The 13,499-nt window shown below is 45.5% G+C and overlaps 1 protein-coding gene across 1 annotated transcript in view; it reads left to right on the forward strand.

The window, feature by feature from the left end:
• Positions 1 to 13,499, forward strand: part of AMFR (autocrine motility factor receptor) — a 41,350-nt gene that overhangs the window by 23,521 nt on the left and 4,330 nt on the right. The window contains exons 9-12 of the mRNA XM_065925363.1: positions 2,183 to 2,373; positions 4,102 to 4,205; positions 10,330 to 10,464; positions 12,551 to 12,634. Coding sequence (XP_065781435.1) covers positions 2,183 to 2,373; positions 4,102 to 4,205; positions 10,330 to 10,464; positions 12,551 to 12,634 — 514 coding nt within the window. The remainder of the gene's footprint in view (positions 1 to 2,182; positions 2,374 to 4,101; positions 4,206 to 10,329; positions 10,465 to 12,550; positions 12,635 to 13,499) is intronic.

Consider the following 13,499-nt stretch of genomic DNA (forward strand, 5'->3'; position numbering starts at 1 on the left):
ATCCTCAACAATATTTACCGTTTTTTGTTTTTTCTTATTATAACCATTTTGGTTGGTAGGAAGTGTTATCTCATTATGGTGGGGTTTTTTTTTTTTAATGCTAGTTCTCAAATGTGATGTTTTTGTTGTGGTAAAAAATGTATGAAGTGAAAAGTGTTAGTTGCTCAGTTGTGTCCAACTCTTGGACTGTAGCCCACTAGGCTCCTCTGTCCGTGAAATTCTCCAGGTAAGAATCCTGGAGTGGGTGGCCATTCCCTTCTCCAAGGGATCTTTCTGACCTAGAGATTGAACCCAGGTCTCTTGCATTGCAGGCAGATACTTTACTATCTGAGCCACCAGGGGAACCCTCGAAAATGTTTACATAATATAAATTTTACCATTTAACCATTTTTAAGTGTACCAGTTCAGTGACATTGAGTACATTCACATTGTCGGGCAACCTTTACCACCATCCATCTCCAAAACATTTTCATCTTCCCAGACTGACACGCTATACTCATCAAACAATAACTCCATAGTCTCCCCTTCTCCTCAGTCCTTGGCAACTACCTTTCTATTTTCTCAGCTCTCACACAATAGCACATCGTACAATATTTGTCCTTTTATGTCTGGCTTTTTTCACTTGGCATAATGTCTTCAAGGTTCATCCATGTTGTAACATGTCAGAATTTCATTCCTTTCTAAAGCTGAAAAATATTCCATTGTGTGAATGTATCACATTGTGTTTATCCATTCGTCTGTCAACAGACATTTAGGTGGTTTCCGCCTTCTCAGGTTATCATGAATAATGCTGCTGCAAACATGGGGGTACAAATTTCTTTTCAAGACCCCGCTTTCAGTTCTTTAGGGTATATACCCAGGGGTGGAATTGCTGGATCATGTGATAATTCTGTTTTTGAGGAACTGTCATACTGTTTTCTATAGCTAGTATACCTGTTTACATTTTACATTAGATAATAGCCATCTTAAAGGTTGTAAAGTGGTTTCTCATTGTGGTTTGATTTGCATTTCATTTCTTTATTAACCAATGATGCTGATCATTGTTTCACATGCTTGTTGGTGCATTTGTGCATTCTCTTCGGAGAATGTCTATTAAAGTCAGATTATCCTATTTTATTTGGGTTTTTCTTTCTGTTGATGAGTTGTAAGAGTTCTTCATGTATTCTGAATACTAAACCCTTATCAGATATATGATTTGCAAATACCTTCTCCCATTTGGTAGCTTGTCTTCTCACTTTCTTGGTAATATTCTCTGATGTATACCTTTTAAGTTTCTAATGAAATCCAATTTATCCATTCTTTCTTTTGTAGCTCATATTTTGAGTGTCAGATCTAAGAATCCATTGCCAAATCTGAGTTCATGATAGTTTTTTTCTAATAGTTTTATGGTTTTATCCTTTACATTTAGGTAACTGATCCATTTGAGCTGGAAGTATGAAGGAAAATTAGATTTGCTTATGAAAAGTGTGTCACCTGTAGCATTATTGGAAGGCAAGGATTTTACATACTTTTGGAGCCCCACACAAGGCTGGTGTAACTAGAAGTGTGATTTAAGGGTGTTGATTAAAGGGACGTGTACTTTTAAAAATACCATTTATTTGGCTAATAGTTGCATGATCACAAACAGGAATTATAGGTACTTTATTATTTCTAAATTTGATAGCATTGAATTTCCACATTCATTATTTTGGAACATTACTGTCATACACTCTTCTGGCAGAGAGATAGTAAGCTGGAGAATAAGAGCTTTGAAAGTCACGATTTTGATGAGAAGGCCAAGGTTTTGACCATGTTAGTGGGTAGCTAAAGTAGAGTGAGAGAACAGATCGTTGGAATAGAGGATTCAAAGACTTGGGAGGCAAGGGTGTTGGATTGGAAGTTAGTCAGATTGAGCTGGAGAGGAAAATGGTGAGCTGTATGAGGAAGTCTTACTGAAAAAGGGTCATGCCTGGGAACTTGTAGATGACCATGTATATTAACGAATTGATGTTCAGGGCAGGATGCACCAGAAGTACATTAGGGTGAAGCAGGGCGAGAGGTAGTGTCAGCACGTGTTTCTCAACGTTTAAATCTTGCTAATGGTGAATAGAAAGTAAAATTACAACTCACTGATACATTCAGAGTACTTCTGGTGAATTCTCGCAAAATATGCTAAGAATATCTTATTTTGGACTTTTGGTAGCTCCTGTCTTCGTTCCTGGCTAGAACAAGACACCTCCTGCCCCACATGCAGGATGTCTCTTAACATTGCTGACAATAATCGTGTCCGGGAAGACCATCCAGGAGAGAACCTGGATGAGAATTTGGTTCCTGTGGCGGCAGCCGAAGGCAGACCTCGCTTAAACCAACACAATCACTTCTTCCACTTCGACGGTTAGTTGGTTTCAACCTCTAAAACCACCTGCAGGGTGTTCTCCTCTTAGGGGAACTGTTTTCATTATAACTTGTCCTGGATGGGCTAGTTTAATAATTTCAGTTTGAACTGACAATGTTCAGTAAGTATGTATAACACTGAGGAGTTAGTCTATACCAGGCATTTTGCTAGGTTCTATGTGAATTGGGGGAGGAAGGGGGTGCAGGGAGGTGAAAGTAGTTACAGTTGAATCAGCCATGCCTGCAGGAGCGAGCTTAATCACTTTAATAGTTAACTGTTGCTAACAATTTATTACGTTGGTATAACACTTAAGCATATAATGAAGGGTCACTGAATAGTCGTTCCAGTGAGTACTAGAAGGAGAATCGGAGCTGGAACCCTCTTGCTTTGTCTATGAGATATGAATGTTCAGCCTTCCAGAGTTGTATTCATGATAAAGCCACACTTAAAATTCTAAGATCATGGGTACCATACCAGGAACTGGATTATCATCCCTTAATTCACATTACATTGGGCCATTGCTGATTTTCATCAGTTTCAATACCACTAAATGCTGAGTTCATATTTCCTACTCTAAAGTAGGTATCCCTAGACTATTTGTTTAGGAGGAATGCTCTTCTTGTCTCTGATTTGAGTTTCCAAGGGTGGGACACAGCAGGAGTGGCAACAGGTTGAAATCCCTGATAGGAAGGACCAGAGGAGCGGGATCCGTCTCTGAGAAGAGGGGATGGTGACCGCCTGGCTGGCTGAGCGGGTGTAGAGGGGCTGCTTTGTGGCTGCTGGTTAAGGCCTCTTCCTCATCAGACTTCTGAAATAGACAAGCGGATCTTGGCCATAGGTTCTGGCTATGTAAGCTGTTTCTTATGAATTATTACTGAAAACATAGTCCAAATTGATAAAGGCAACTTTATTTCTCTTTAGTAAGTACATGAAATAGGTATCCAGTTTTTTCTTGGGCACAAACTGTCCAGGCAAGACTTTTGAGTGGCCCTTGAGCTTGTTTTACATTGCTGGCCTCAGTGCTCCTTTGTGAAGGAGAGAAAAATCCTTCTTAAATGTGTGGCTTGACGTGGGGCTGTTTTAGTGCTGACGCCCATGATCGCGTAGCTTAGGACCCCCTTCCTTAGGGCCATGGCAGCAGTGGCAGGCTTCTTGGTACCCTTAGTCTGACAGCCTGTGTTGTAGTGCTTTTGGCGAAGCATTTTGAATGAGAAAAATAAAGTCTTTAAACCAGATTATTAAGTAGAAACTACTTCATGAAAATGTCTCCGGGTGAGTAGTGTTTATGAGTAGTGTGAAGAGAAGAGTGAAAGGTCAGCTCCTGTAGCAGCTTTGCAGCCTGAACACCTTCCTGACTGTGCGGGCTGTGGGAGGGATGGCGTGTGTGTGGGCCCAAGGCCACTGGAGTGCGGGCCAGCCCAGCAGAGAAGTGTCCTGGAACCTGACTGTGTGACTTCAGGTCCTGGCCACTGTAACTAAATGCTGGATCTTGGACAAGTTTACCTAACTTCTGAGTGCCTTGGGGACCAACAGGAGCACTGGAGTCAAATCCCAGAGAAGAGTAAAACAGGAATAATAATAATAAACGCAGGTGGGGTTTTAGTGAGAATTGACACTTGGTCAGAGGCCTGGTGTAAAGGAAGCCCTGGCCAGTAGTGACACTCACGTGGTAGCTAACATGAGGAGGGAGGCCTCTCAAACCTGCGCTGGATTCTCGTTTGTTTCAGGATCCCGGATCGCGAGTTGGCTGCCGAGCTTCTCAGTTGAAGTGATGCACACCACCAACATTCTAGGCATTACGCAGGCAAGCAACTCCCAGCTCAATGCAATGGTAAGGAGCGCTCGCTGCTTTCAGAAGGAGCTTATTAATCAGGAGGGAAGAAGAAGCTGGAGAGCGTGTGCCGTGTGCATGACCCAGCTGTACTCACTCTGCTTTGGCAAAATGACAGGGTTTTCAGGGGCATCTTATTCATCGGGACCACTTCAATTCCTGTGCAGGGAGGGAATGGAAGCACAGATGTAGGGGGGAGAGTGGGACGAACGGGGAAAGTAGCACCAACATGTGTACACTGGGAGGTGTAAGGTGGAGAGCGGCTGAGAAGTTTCTGTGCAGCACGGGGAGCCCCGTGTGGCACTCTGTGATGACCGGAGAGGTAGGGTGGGAGGAGCGGAAGGCGACTAGGGAAGGAGGGTGTGTGTATAACTATGGCTGATTTGCATGGTTGTATGGCAGAAACCAACATAACATTGTAAAAACTTTAAAACAAAATTTAAATAATTATCAAGAAAAAAAAATTGAAACTGGCTTGGACGCGAGCTTGCATTTTACTGATGTGGCAGATAATGTAACCTTTTCTGAGCACTACTGGGGTCACTCTCGTGATCTTCACTAGTCTTGGGGCTTCTCTTGATTTTCACCAAAAGTATTTGGGGAGCTACCGACTTGAGTGAATGATGTGATTTTTGTTAAAAATTGTAGTAGGCCTACCAAGTGTGTTATTTTGACTCCATCTCCTCCCTTCCCAAAATAAATAACTGAGTATACATTCACACACACCCTTATACATACATATATGGCTGTGGATGTGTGTGTGTTTATACACACAAACACATACACCGTGAGATGTTGAGGCATACTCTTGGCTCATTCAAGGATATTGTCCAAATACTTCAAGATTCTGTGTATTTTCTAAAGCTTTGTCATCTGATCTCCACTGACTCGCCACTGTTGAAATGTAGTGTTCATTATGATGATAAATGCAAGAGTCTTAAAAATGTAAACTGTGTTATTCCTGCCTGAATAGGGCCTCTGGTTGACATGGGCAGGCCTGGCCAGTACTTTAGAAAGTCATTGGTTCATTTGTTTGTCCATTAGTTTATCTTAGTGTATTTATTCAACAAATGTGTAGTGAAAGCCTGTTCCCAAGATGGGCTCTGTGCTGTGTCAACAAATTGTGTAGCACCTGGAGTGTCAACAGGGTGGACAGGAGTCCTCTCGAGAAGTGTGAATTCTTTGTGGGGGGAGAGAGGGAGACTGACTGTAAACACAAACAGACAAGGTCATTCCAATGGGGATGAGGTCTCTGGAGGCTGTAGGGCAGGTAATGTGGAGTGGTGAGTAGACTGTTCTAGAAGAGACATTCAGAGAAGACTTAAGAGGTGATATTTAAGCTGAGACAGGAAGGGTGAAAAGGAGGTCCTGGAAACAGTAGGTGCAATGGCCATGAGGTGAGAATGTTCTGGAAACTAAGGGAAGTGATTGTGGTTGGAGCGTGTGAGTCAAAACCAAGACTGTGATATAATCAAGGTTGCAGAGCAGGTCATGTGGGGATGTGTAGGCCACGGTCCAGTTTGGATTCTGTAATGAAAGTGTTAGTGGGCCATGTGGGGCTTTTTTTTTTCCTCCCCCAGGTGACTGTGACTGACAGGACCGTTAGCAGAGAATAATTTACTTTTGAGAGAATGATATTTACAGGAGTGGAAATAGAACCAGCAAGACCAGTTAGGAGGCTGTTGCAATAGTTCAGGCAAAAAAGGATGGCGGCTTGGATCAGGGTGTTGGTAATAAAGGTGAAAAGAAATGGCAGACTGAAGACTTTTTGAAGATGAACTGATAGGACTTGACGGTGGTTTTGGTTTGGATGTAGGGTATTGGGGTGAGCAGAGTGTTGGTTTTCAGTTAAGCAGCTGAGCAGACACTGGTACCAGGTATTGAGATGGGCAGGACTGAGGGAGGAACAGATGGAGGACAGGACCTCGGCCGTCTGTTTGGCCGGGGATGTTAGGGTGTCCATGAGGCAGCCAAGTAGAGGTGTCATGCAGACAGTTGCAGACTTCAAGAAAGAGATCCAGCTGGAGAGAGACATTTGGGAGCTTTAAGTCGTAGGGGACTAGATCTCTTTAGGGGAAAGAAGGTGGCTCACGAAGAGAAGAGGGCTCAGGACTGAGGTCTGGCAGAGAGAGACGAGCCATGATTGAGAGGGAAGGAAACCCCAGGAGAAGAGGCAGGTCAGATGTGTGGTAATTCTTAGCAGATGAAGTCAGAGAAGTGCATCTTGAGTGTGGCAGAGTGGAGGTGGTTATCAGCTGTAGAGGCACAAGCCGTTTCCATGGCTTGAGGGGTTGAATGCTAGATTGTTGGATTGGAAATTGAGTGGGAGCTGAAGACAGTCAGTAGCTGGCAGTGTGTTACAAGATGGCACAAAGAAATAAGGTGGTAGCTTAATAGGGATGTGCCATCAGAGGAGTTTTTGTTGATTTTTTTTTTTTTTTTTTAAGATTTTTGAGCAGGCCATTGATCCATAAATTTCAGAACCTGTAGGGAATTTCTCTGGTGGTTCAGCGGTTAAGACTCCATGTTTCAACTTCCGCTGCAAGGGGCATAGGTTCCATCCCTGGTCAGTGAAATGAGATCCCACATGCTTTGAGCCATGACCAAAAAAATCCCCAAATCAAAAAAACAAAACTTATAGAGAGTATCTGGTGAAGTCACACTCCTGTCCTTGCTTCCATCTGCCCAGACTCCCTCCTCTCACAGAATAATAATTTTGATTAGTTTTTTCTGTGTTGTGAACTTCCACAGTGTTGACATACACATAGAAGCGAGTGCTAAGTATGTATTCTTTTTCTTTTCCCCATGGGTCATCTTTTTTTTCCCCTATTTTTTGTTGTTTGTTGTGCAGCTGCTCATTCGTGTCCGACTGTTTGCAACCCCATGAACTGCAGCACACCAGGCTTCCCTGTTCTTCACTATCTCCTGGAGTTTGCTCAAACTCATATCCATTGAGTCAGTGATGCCATCCCACTGTCTCATCCTCTGTTGCCCCCTTCTCATGCCCTGAATCTTTCCCAACATCAGAGTCTTTTCCAGTGAGTCACATACTGTACACTTAACCATTTTTAAGTGTACAGTTCAATGATATTAAGTATATTCATGTTTTTATGCAACTCTTACCACCATCCATTTCCAGAACTCTTCATCTTGCAAAACTGAAGCCCCAAACCCAATAAGCAGTAACTCCCCATTCCCTCCTTCCTAGCCTCTGGCAACCACCATTCTCCTTTCTTTCTCTGTGAATTTGACTACTTTAGGGACCTCCTGTAGGCAGAATCATAATTTTTTGTTTGTGTGTGACTGGCTTATTTTACTAAGCTCAATGTCCTCAAGGTTCAGCTGTGATGTGTCAGAGTTTCCTTCCTTCTTAAGGTTAAATAAATATCCCCTTGTATGGATAGACCATATTTGGCTTATCCATTCATCTGTCAGTGGACACTTGAGTTGCTTCCATGTTTTAGCTATCGTGAGTAATGGGACTATGAATATGGGTGTACAAATATCTCTTTGAGACCCTGCTTTTTGTTCTTTTCCGTACCCAAGACTCTTTTTAAAGAGATTCTGACGCATACTTGGTATGCAGATAGGAGTGATCACTAGAAGGGGAGAGATTGATGGTACAGAACAAAGTTAACTGAAGGCGCAGTTCTGGAGGTGGAGGGTGGGCTGGGTGCCAGAGCCGGGAGAGACGCATTCACCTTGGTTGGGGGAGGGATGGACATGACTGCAGGTGTGTCATTTTGATACACAGCTTTTTAAAAAGGCATGGCTCATAGTAACCATTTAGGTAGAAGCAACCTACGTGTCCGTAAGCGATGAATGGATTATGAAAATGGTCTGTTCACACAATGGGAGTATGATTCAGCCAACCAAAAACCTTTGAGGATATTGTGCTTAGTGAAATCAGCTGGTTACAAAAAAAGACAAATACTGTGTGATTCCACTCACAGGAGGTATCTAAATTACTCAGACTCTTAGAAACAGGAAGTAGAATGGCTGCCTGGGAAGGGGGAGCAGGGAGCTGCTGCTCCGTGGGCGTCGTGGGTTTGCCACGATGGAGGTGTTCTGGGGATGTCTTGTACAGCAGTGTGTGTGTAGTTAGCACTGCTGAATACTTAAAATGGATAAGACGAGTGATCGTGTATGATTTTGACCATTAAAAAAAAAAAAGACCAGGCTTCCTGCTGGCTCCTGCTGTCTCAGTGAAGCACTCAGCCAGGTCATCAGCAGAGAGAGAGAGACGTCGTGAGGGCACCTGGCCTGGGAATGTGGCTGCCCCGATGCTCTGCGTGGGTACTTTAGGCTCAGTCAGCTGTTGAAGCTCTTCAGGCTGATCACCTCACCTGCCCCCTTAAAAAAGTCAGAATCCATGGGCGCATAAACCTCCCAGGAATGAGAATTACCTTGGAATTGATGCGTTTAGAATTCTAAACAGACAGGTCCTGGTGTTCTTCCTCCCCATCCACAGTGGATTGGAATAGCCTATTTTTAGCACAACTAATTTACTGGCACAATATATTTTTTATAAACATCTAATATATAATTTGCTGGATTTTCTGGGAGAAATGCTTTGGACTTGCTTTATTTGGGAAACAAAAGGGGAACTGTTTATGAATAGAGAAGAATGTTATTTGATTATCCAGGTTGTTGTGGACCGTTGCCCAGTTAGCTTTGACTTGACCTGGGTTTTGAAAGATGATCAACTCATGTTCATAGAAACAACACAGGGATCCCAGGACAGCAGAGCACCAGGTCCTTCTGTGCTACACAGGTGTCTTTCCCTCTCTGCCCTAACAATGACCCCAAGCAAAGCTTTAACAGGTTTCACCCTGGTCTTTCCTCTCGGTCTGATGTTGAGACACATTGCCCCTCTTTTGACAGTTACAACAACATGGTCCTCTTCCAACAGTAGACTTTCTTGTGCCCCCAAAGCAGTTATATTTTTCCTCCTCATTTTTTCTTTTGATTATTGGGACTTTTTCCACATAAAAAACCCTGAATATAAGTATTTGTAAAATAAATATACATGCATGAGAAAAAAATCTGGAGCTGCTCAAATGAAAGTACAGGTGGTGGCGTGCAAGCTCTCTGCCTGCTCCCCTCTGTACATTTGACCACCTAGAGCCTTGATGGCCTCCGTGACGTTTCTAGGGTACAGTTTGAGAACTTCAGCTCTGGAGCAGTATTAGCAATTACATTCTTTAGAATCTCCCCGCCCCCTGCCCCCCGGCCAATGTGTAACTTAGGTACAGTAAGTTCAGTGTTTTTAGTAACCATCTCTATGAGTTTTGTCAGACCCATTCAGTAGTGTAACTGGCACCGTAATGAAAACACAGGGCAGCTCCGTTCCCCCTCCCTCAGATTCCGTTGTGCCCTTTGCAACCACTTCTGCTTCCACCCCCCGCCTCTTGGAACCACCTATCAGTTTTCTACCCTTATAATTTTGCTTATTCTGGAATGTCACATAAATGGAATCCTTAGACTATAAAGAATCTGCCTGCAATGTGGGAGACCCAGGTTCGATCCCTGGGTTGGGAAGATCCCCTGGAGAAGGGAATGGCAACCCATTCCAGTATTCTTGCCTGGAGAATCCCAGGAAAAGAGGAGCCTGACAGGCTAGACTCTGGGGTCGCAAAGAGTCAGACATGACTGAGCAACTAACACTGTCACCGTTTTATAGTACATAGCCTTTTGAGGGGAATATTCACATAACACATTTGAATTTCATCTGTTGTTCCTTCTAGGAATATATAGCTTTAAGGAGAATATGTTTGTATACCTGTTACTGAGCTTATTTATTTATTTATTTATTTTGGTGCTAAAACCCAGGATTGATGAATAAAATGAATACTTTTTAAAGCCGGAATATTCTAATTCAGTCTGCCTCAGAATCGTATTTGTATGCTTTTTTTATTTGGAGTTGATGCCGTCACCAAGGTTTCCCTTTGGCCTTGTGGAGAACTACTGAGTGTGATGGTGACCTGCAGCATGGCGGTGGCCCCCATCCTTGTGTTTTCACGGCAGGTCACCGAGTTCAGTGCCCAGAGCCTGCCTCACCCCGTGACCTCAGGGAGTAACTGTTGAGAGTGACCACTTCCATGGCCTCTTTGTCTCCCTGTAGGCTCATCAGATCCAAGAAATGTTTCCCCAGGTGCCATACCACCTGGTACTACAAGACCTCCAGCTGACACGCTCGGTTGAAATAACAACAGACAACATTCTGGAAGGACGGATTCAAGTACCTTTTCCCACACAGGTAAACTGAGGGTTCAGGCATGACAAGGGAGTTCTGTCCTCACCAAGGTTTCATCTTCTAAATTAACTTTTGAGTTACTTAACAGCTGAGTGTCATTTATGATTTGACGAAGGGTTTCTGTGAATTCCCTAACTTTCCAAATTATGATTGAGAACAGGCTCATCCAGGAGGCTTGGCTGAAGGCAAGGACACAGATATTTGGCTGATTTTTTATGCAGATGTATCCCCCAAACCAGTCTGCCCTCACCAGTCCAGGAGGTCATAGTATCAGTTCACTTTTCGACAAGGATTGGCAGTCTTTTTCTATAAAAGGCAGATTGAAGTATTTTAGGCCTTGCAAGCCATGCATTATCTGTTGTAGCTTCTTAATTCCATACTGCAGTGCTGAAGTAGCCATGGACAACATGAAAATGAATGTACATGACCGTGTTCCAGTAAAACTTTATTTACAGAAACCGTTGGAGTAACTTATCCTATAGGCTGCAGTTTGCCAACCCTGGCCGTGGGAGACAGCACCCTTTGTCCTCAGCTGGCTTTACACATCAGTGTGGCTTTCCACTGGGTATAATTCCTCTCTGTGTGAGGCTTGTATTTTTTACTTTTTTAAAAAAGGTCCTGTCTCCGGGCCCATCATAAAACCTCTTTGATGGGTACAAGAAGTATTGACATTTTAAAGACAAGCTTTCTGGCAGGACCAAGGAATGAATATGTGATTAGAGTATCATAAGAGCTTCCCAAGTGGCTCAGTGGTAAAGAATCCACCTGCCAATGCAGGAGATGTGGGTTGGATCCCTGGGTCAGGAAGATGCCCTGGAGAAGGAAACAGCAACCCACTCCAGTATTCTTGCCTAGAGAATCCCATGGCCAGAGGAGCCTGGCGGACTACAGTCCATAGGGTCACAGAGTCAGACACCTCTAAGTGACTGAGCCACATGCAGGCTATCATATACCAAGAAATTACTCGGTTTTGGAAATCTGTTAGTAATGGAAATCTGTTAGTAAAAATTTTGAAATGTGAGAATCTTTGAAGAGGGAATAAGCCTGGAATTGGTACTCAAAGGGGTTGAGGTATCAGAGGTGGCTCTGTGGTCCCTACCTGTAGGAACTGGCTGTGGCTCTGGGAGCAGGCTCTGAGAAGGATTTGGATGCCAGCAGTTAATTTGAGAAGTGTTCTGGGAACCATGCAGTACTTCCCTGGGGGCTCAAATGGTAGAGAATCTGCCTGCAGTGCAGGAGACCCGGGTTCCATCCCTGGCTTGGGAAGATCCCCTGGAGGAGGCAGTGGCTACCCGCCCCAGTATTCTTGTCTGGAGAATTCCATAGACATAGGAGCCTGGCGGGCTGTAGTCCATGGGATTGCAAAGTTGGACGTGACTGAGTGACTAACACTTTCTGGGAACCATGGGAAGGCGTCTAGGAAACACGGGCAGCAGGTGGGACGGTGAGGTGGGTTAAGGACTTGTCCAACAGGTCACCATCATGGGCGTCTAGAGCTCGAGGCCACTGGAGGCTTCTAGGATCCAGTGTAGAATTCATGTGCCTCCTGAGGGAAGAGGAGCCAGGGTGTTTATACACCATTTCCCATCAGTTGTTGGCAGAGGGCTTCCTCTGAGGAGCGCAGAGTTCCCTCGCACAGCCAGGGTGAGTCCTCGGGCGATGAAATACAGAAACCAGCCAGCCAGCACCGAGGGGACAGACCTGCAGGGACGAGGACAGGGTCCCGGGGTGTCTGCCGTGTCGGCCAGGGTCTCAGCCTGGCTGAGCGTGAGAACAGCTGCACCTAGTTCATAGGACGCTGAGGAGGTGGATGAGATGGCTGCGTCAGGGCTTTTCCACAGTGTTCTGTCTGTCCTGCTTGTCGTGGTACAGTTATAACTACTGAAAGGGAAATTAACACTGATGACGCTCGGACTTAGGCCTCAGACTCCTTTGTCGGTCATTAATCTAGCATCCTCGTGTCCTGGATGCCGGGGGTTGGCTGAACTCAGCCTGTCGGGGCGGGAGCTCCTCCCCACACCCCCGGGCCCCCTGTACCTGTTCCTTGGGTTTGGAGCGGCTCTGCATTGTGCTGTGGTGTCTCTTCCAGCGGTCAGAGAGCATCAGGCCTGCATTGAACAGCCCCGTGGAAAGGCCAAACGGCGAGCAGGAGGACGGAGAAGCTTCTGTTCAGGTAAGGCCTGTGCCCTAGAGCGTGGAGGAGTGGAGTGGGGCGCCTGGCGGTGCTCATCGTCCACCTCTGATGCTGGCGTGACTCAGCGCTCGAGTAGTGAGCAGCCCGTATGCCAGTCCTGTCTCAGCGTGTGGGGCTGACAAACCTCACTGTGCCCGGGTGTGGCCGGCAGCCCACTCCCTGGGGACTGTCCTCAGGACCTGGAGGAGAAAGGGCCATGCTCTCCTGGCCGGGCCTGCCACCATGAATTTGAGTGTAGCACTAGGAAGGGGGTGGTGGGGCTGGGCCCGGGACTCTCGGGGTGACCACATGGGCCCCACTCTCCAGAGCCGAGGTCATCAGATTATTCTCCCCCACACCTCTCTTGTTGAGCTCAGCGTTTGCAGGAACTTCCACACATTTCACAAACAGGAGACCCCCAGGGGTGGGGGGAAGCGTGGTTATCTTGGGAACCAAATCTGTCTAGATAACCACTCTGGGTGACCTTGGGTGACTGCCCCCAACCGAAAATAGCTCCCCTGTCCAGGGTCCAGGGCAGAGGTACCTCCACCCCGAGCTCTTCACCCCACAGACTGGGGTGCCAGTTCACATCCGTTTTCTGTAATTCCCAGTTGCTTTTCGATGACCATACTTGCTGGAAACTTTCTTAAGGGACTGAAAACCCCCAAGCTACCCTGTCTTTGCATTTCCTTGTGTGTGAGAGATGTGTGGGGTTCCCCACACAGGGAAGGGGTCCGAGGACGGCACCGCCTTCCCTCCAGTGGGGGTCAGGGCTGTTCGGAAGCGGCTGCTTTCACCTCACGGGTCTTTCCCTGCAAACAGGAAACGCTAAAAACTCCTAAGACTTCTTCAGATCTGTTGCCGA

This window comes from Muntiacus reevesi, chromosome 2 (assembly GCF_963930625.1).
Source record: "Muntiacus reevesi chromosome 2, mMunRee1.1, whole genome shotgun sequence".
Taxonomy (NCBI): Eukaryota; Metazoa; Chordata; class Mammalia; order Artiodactyla; family Cervidae; genus Muntiacus; species Muntiacus reevesi.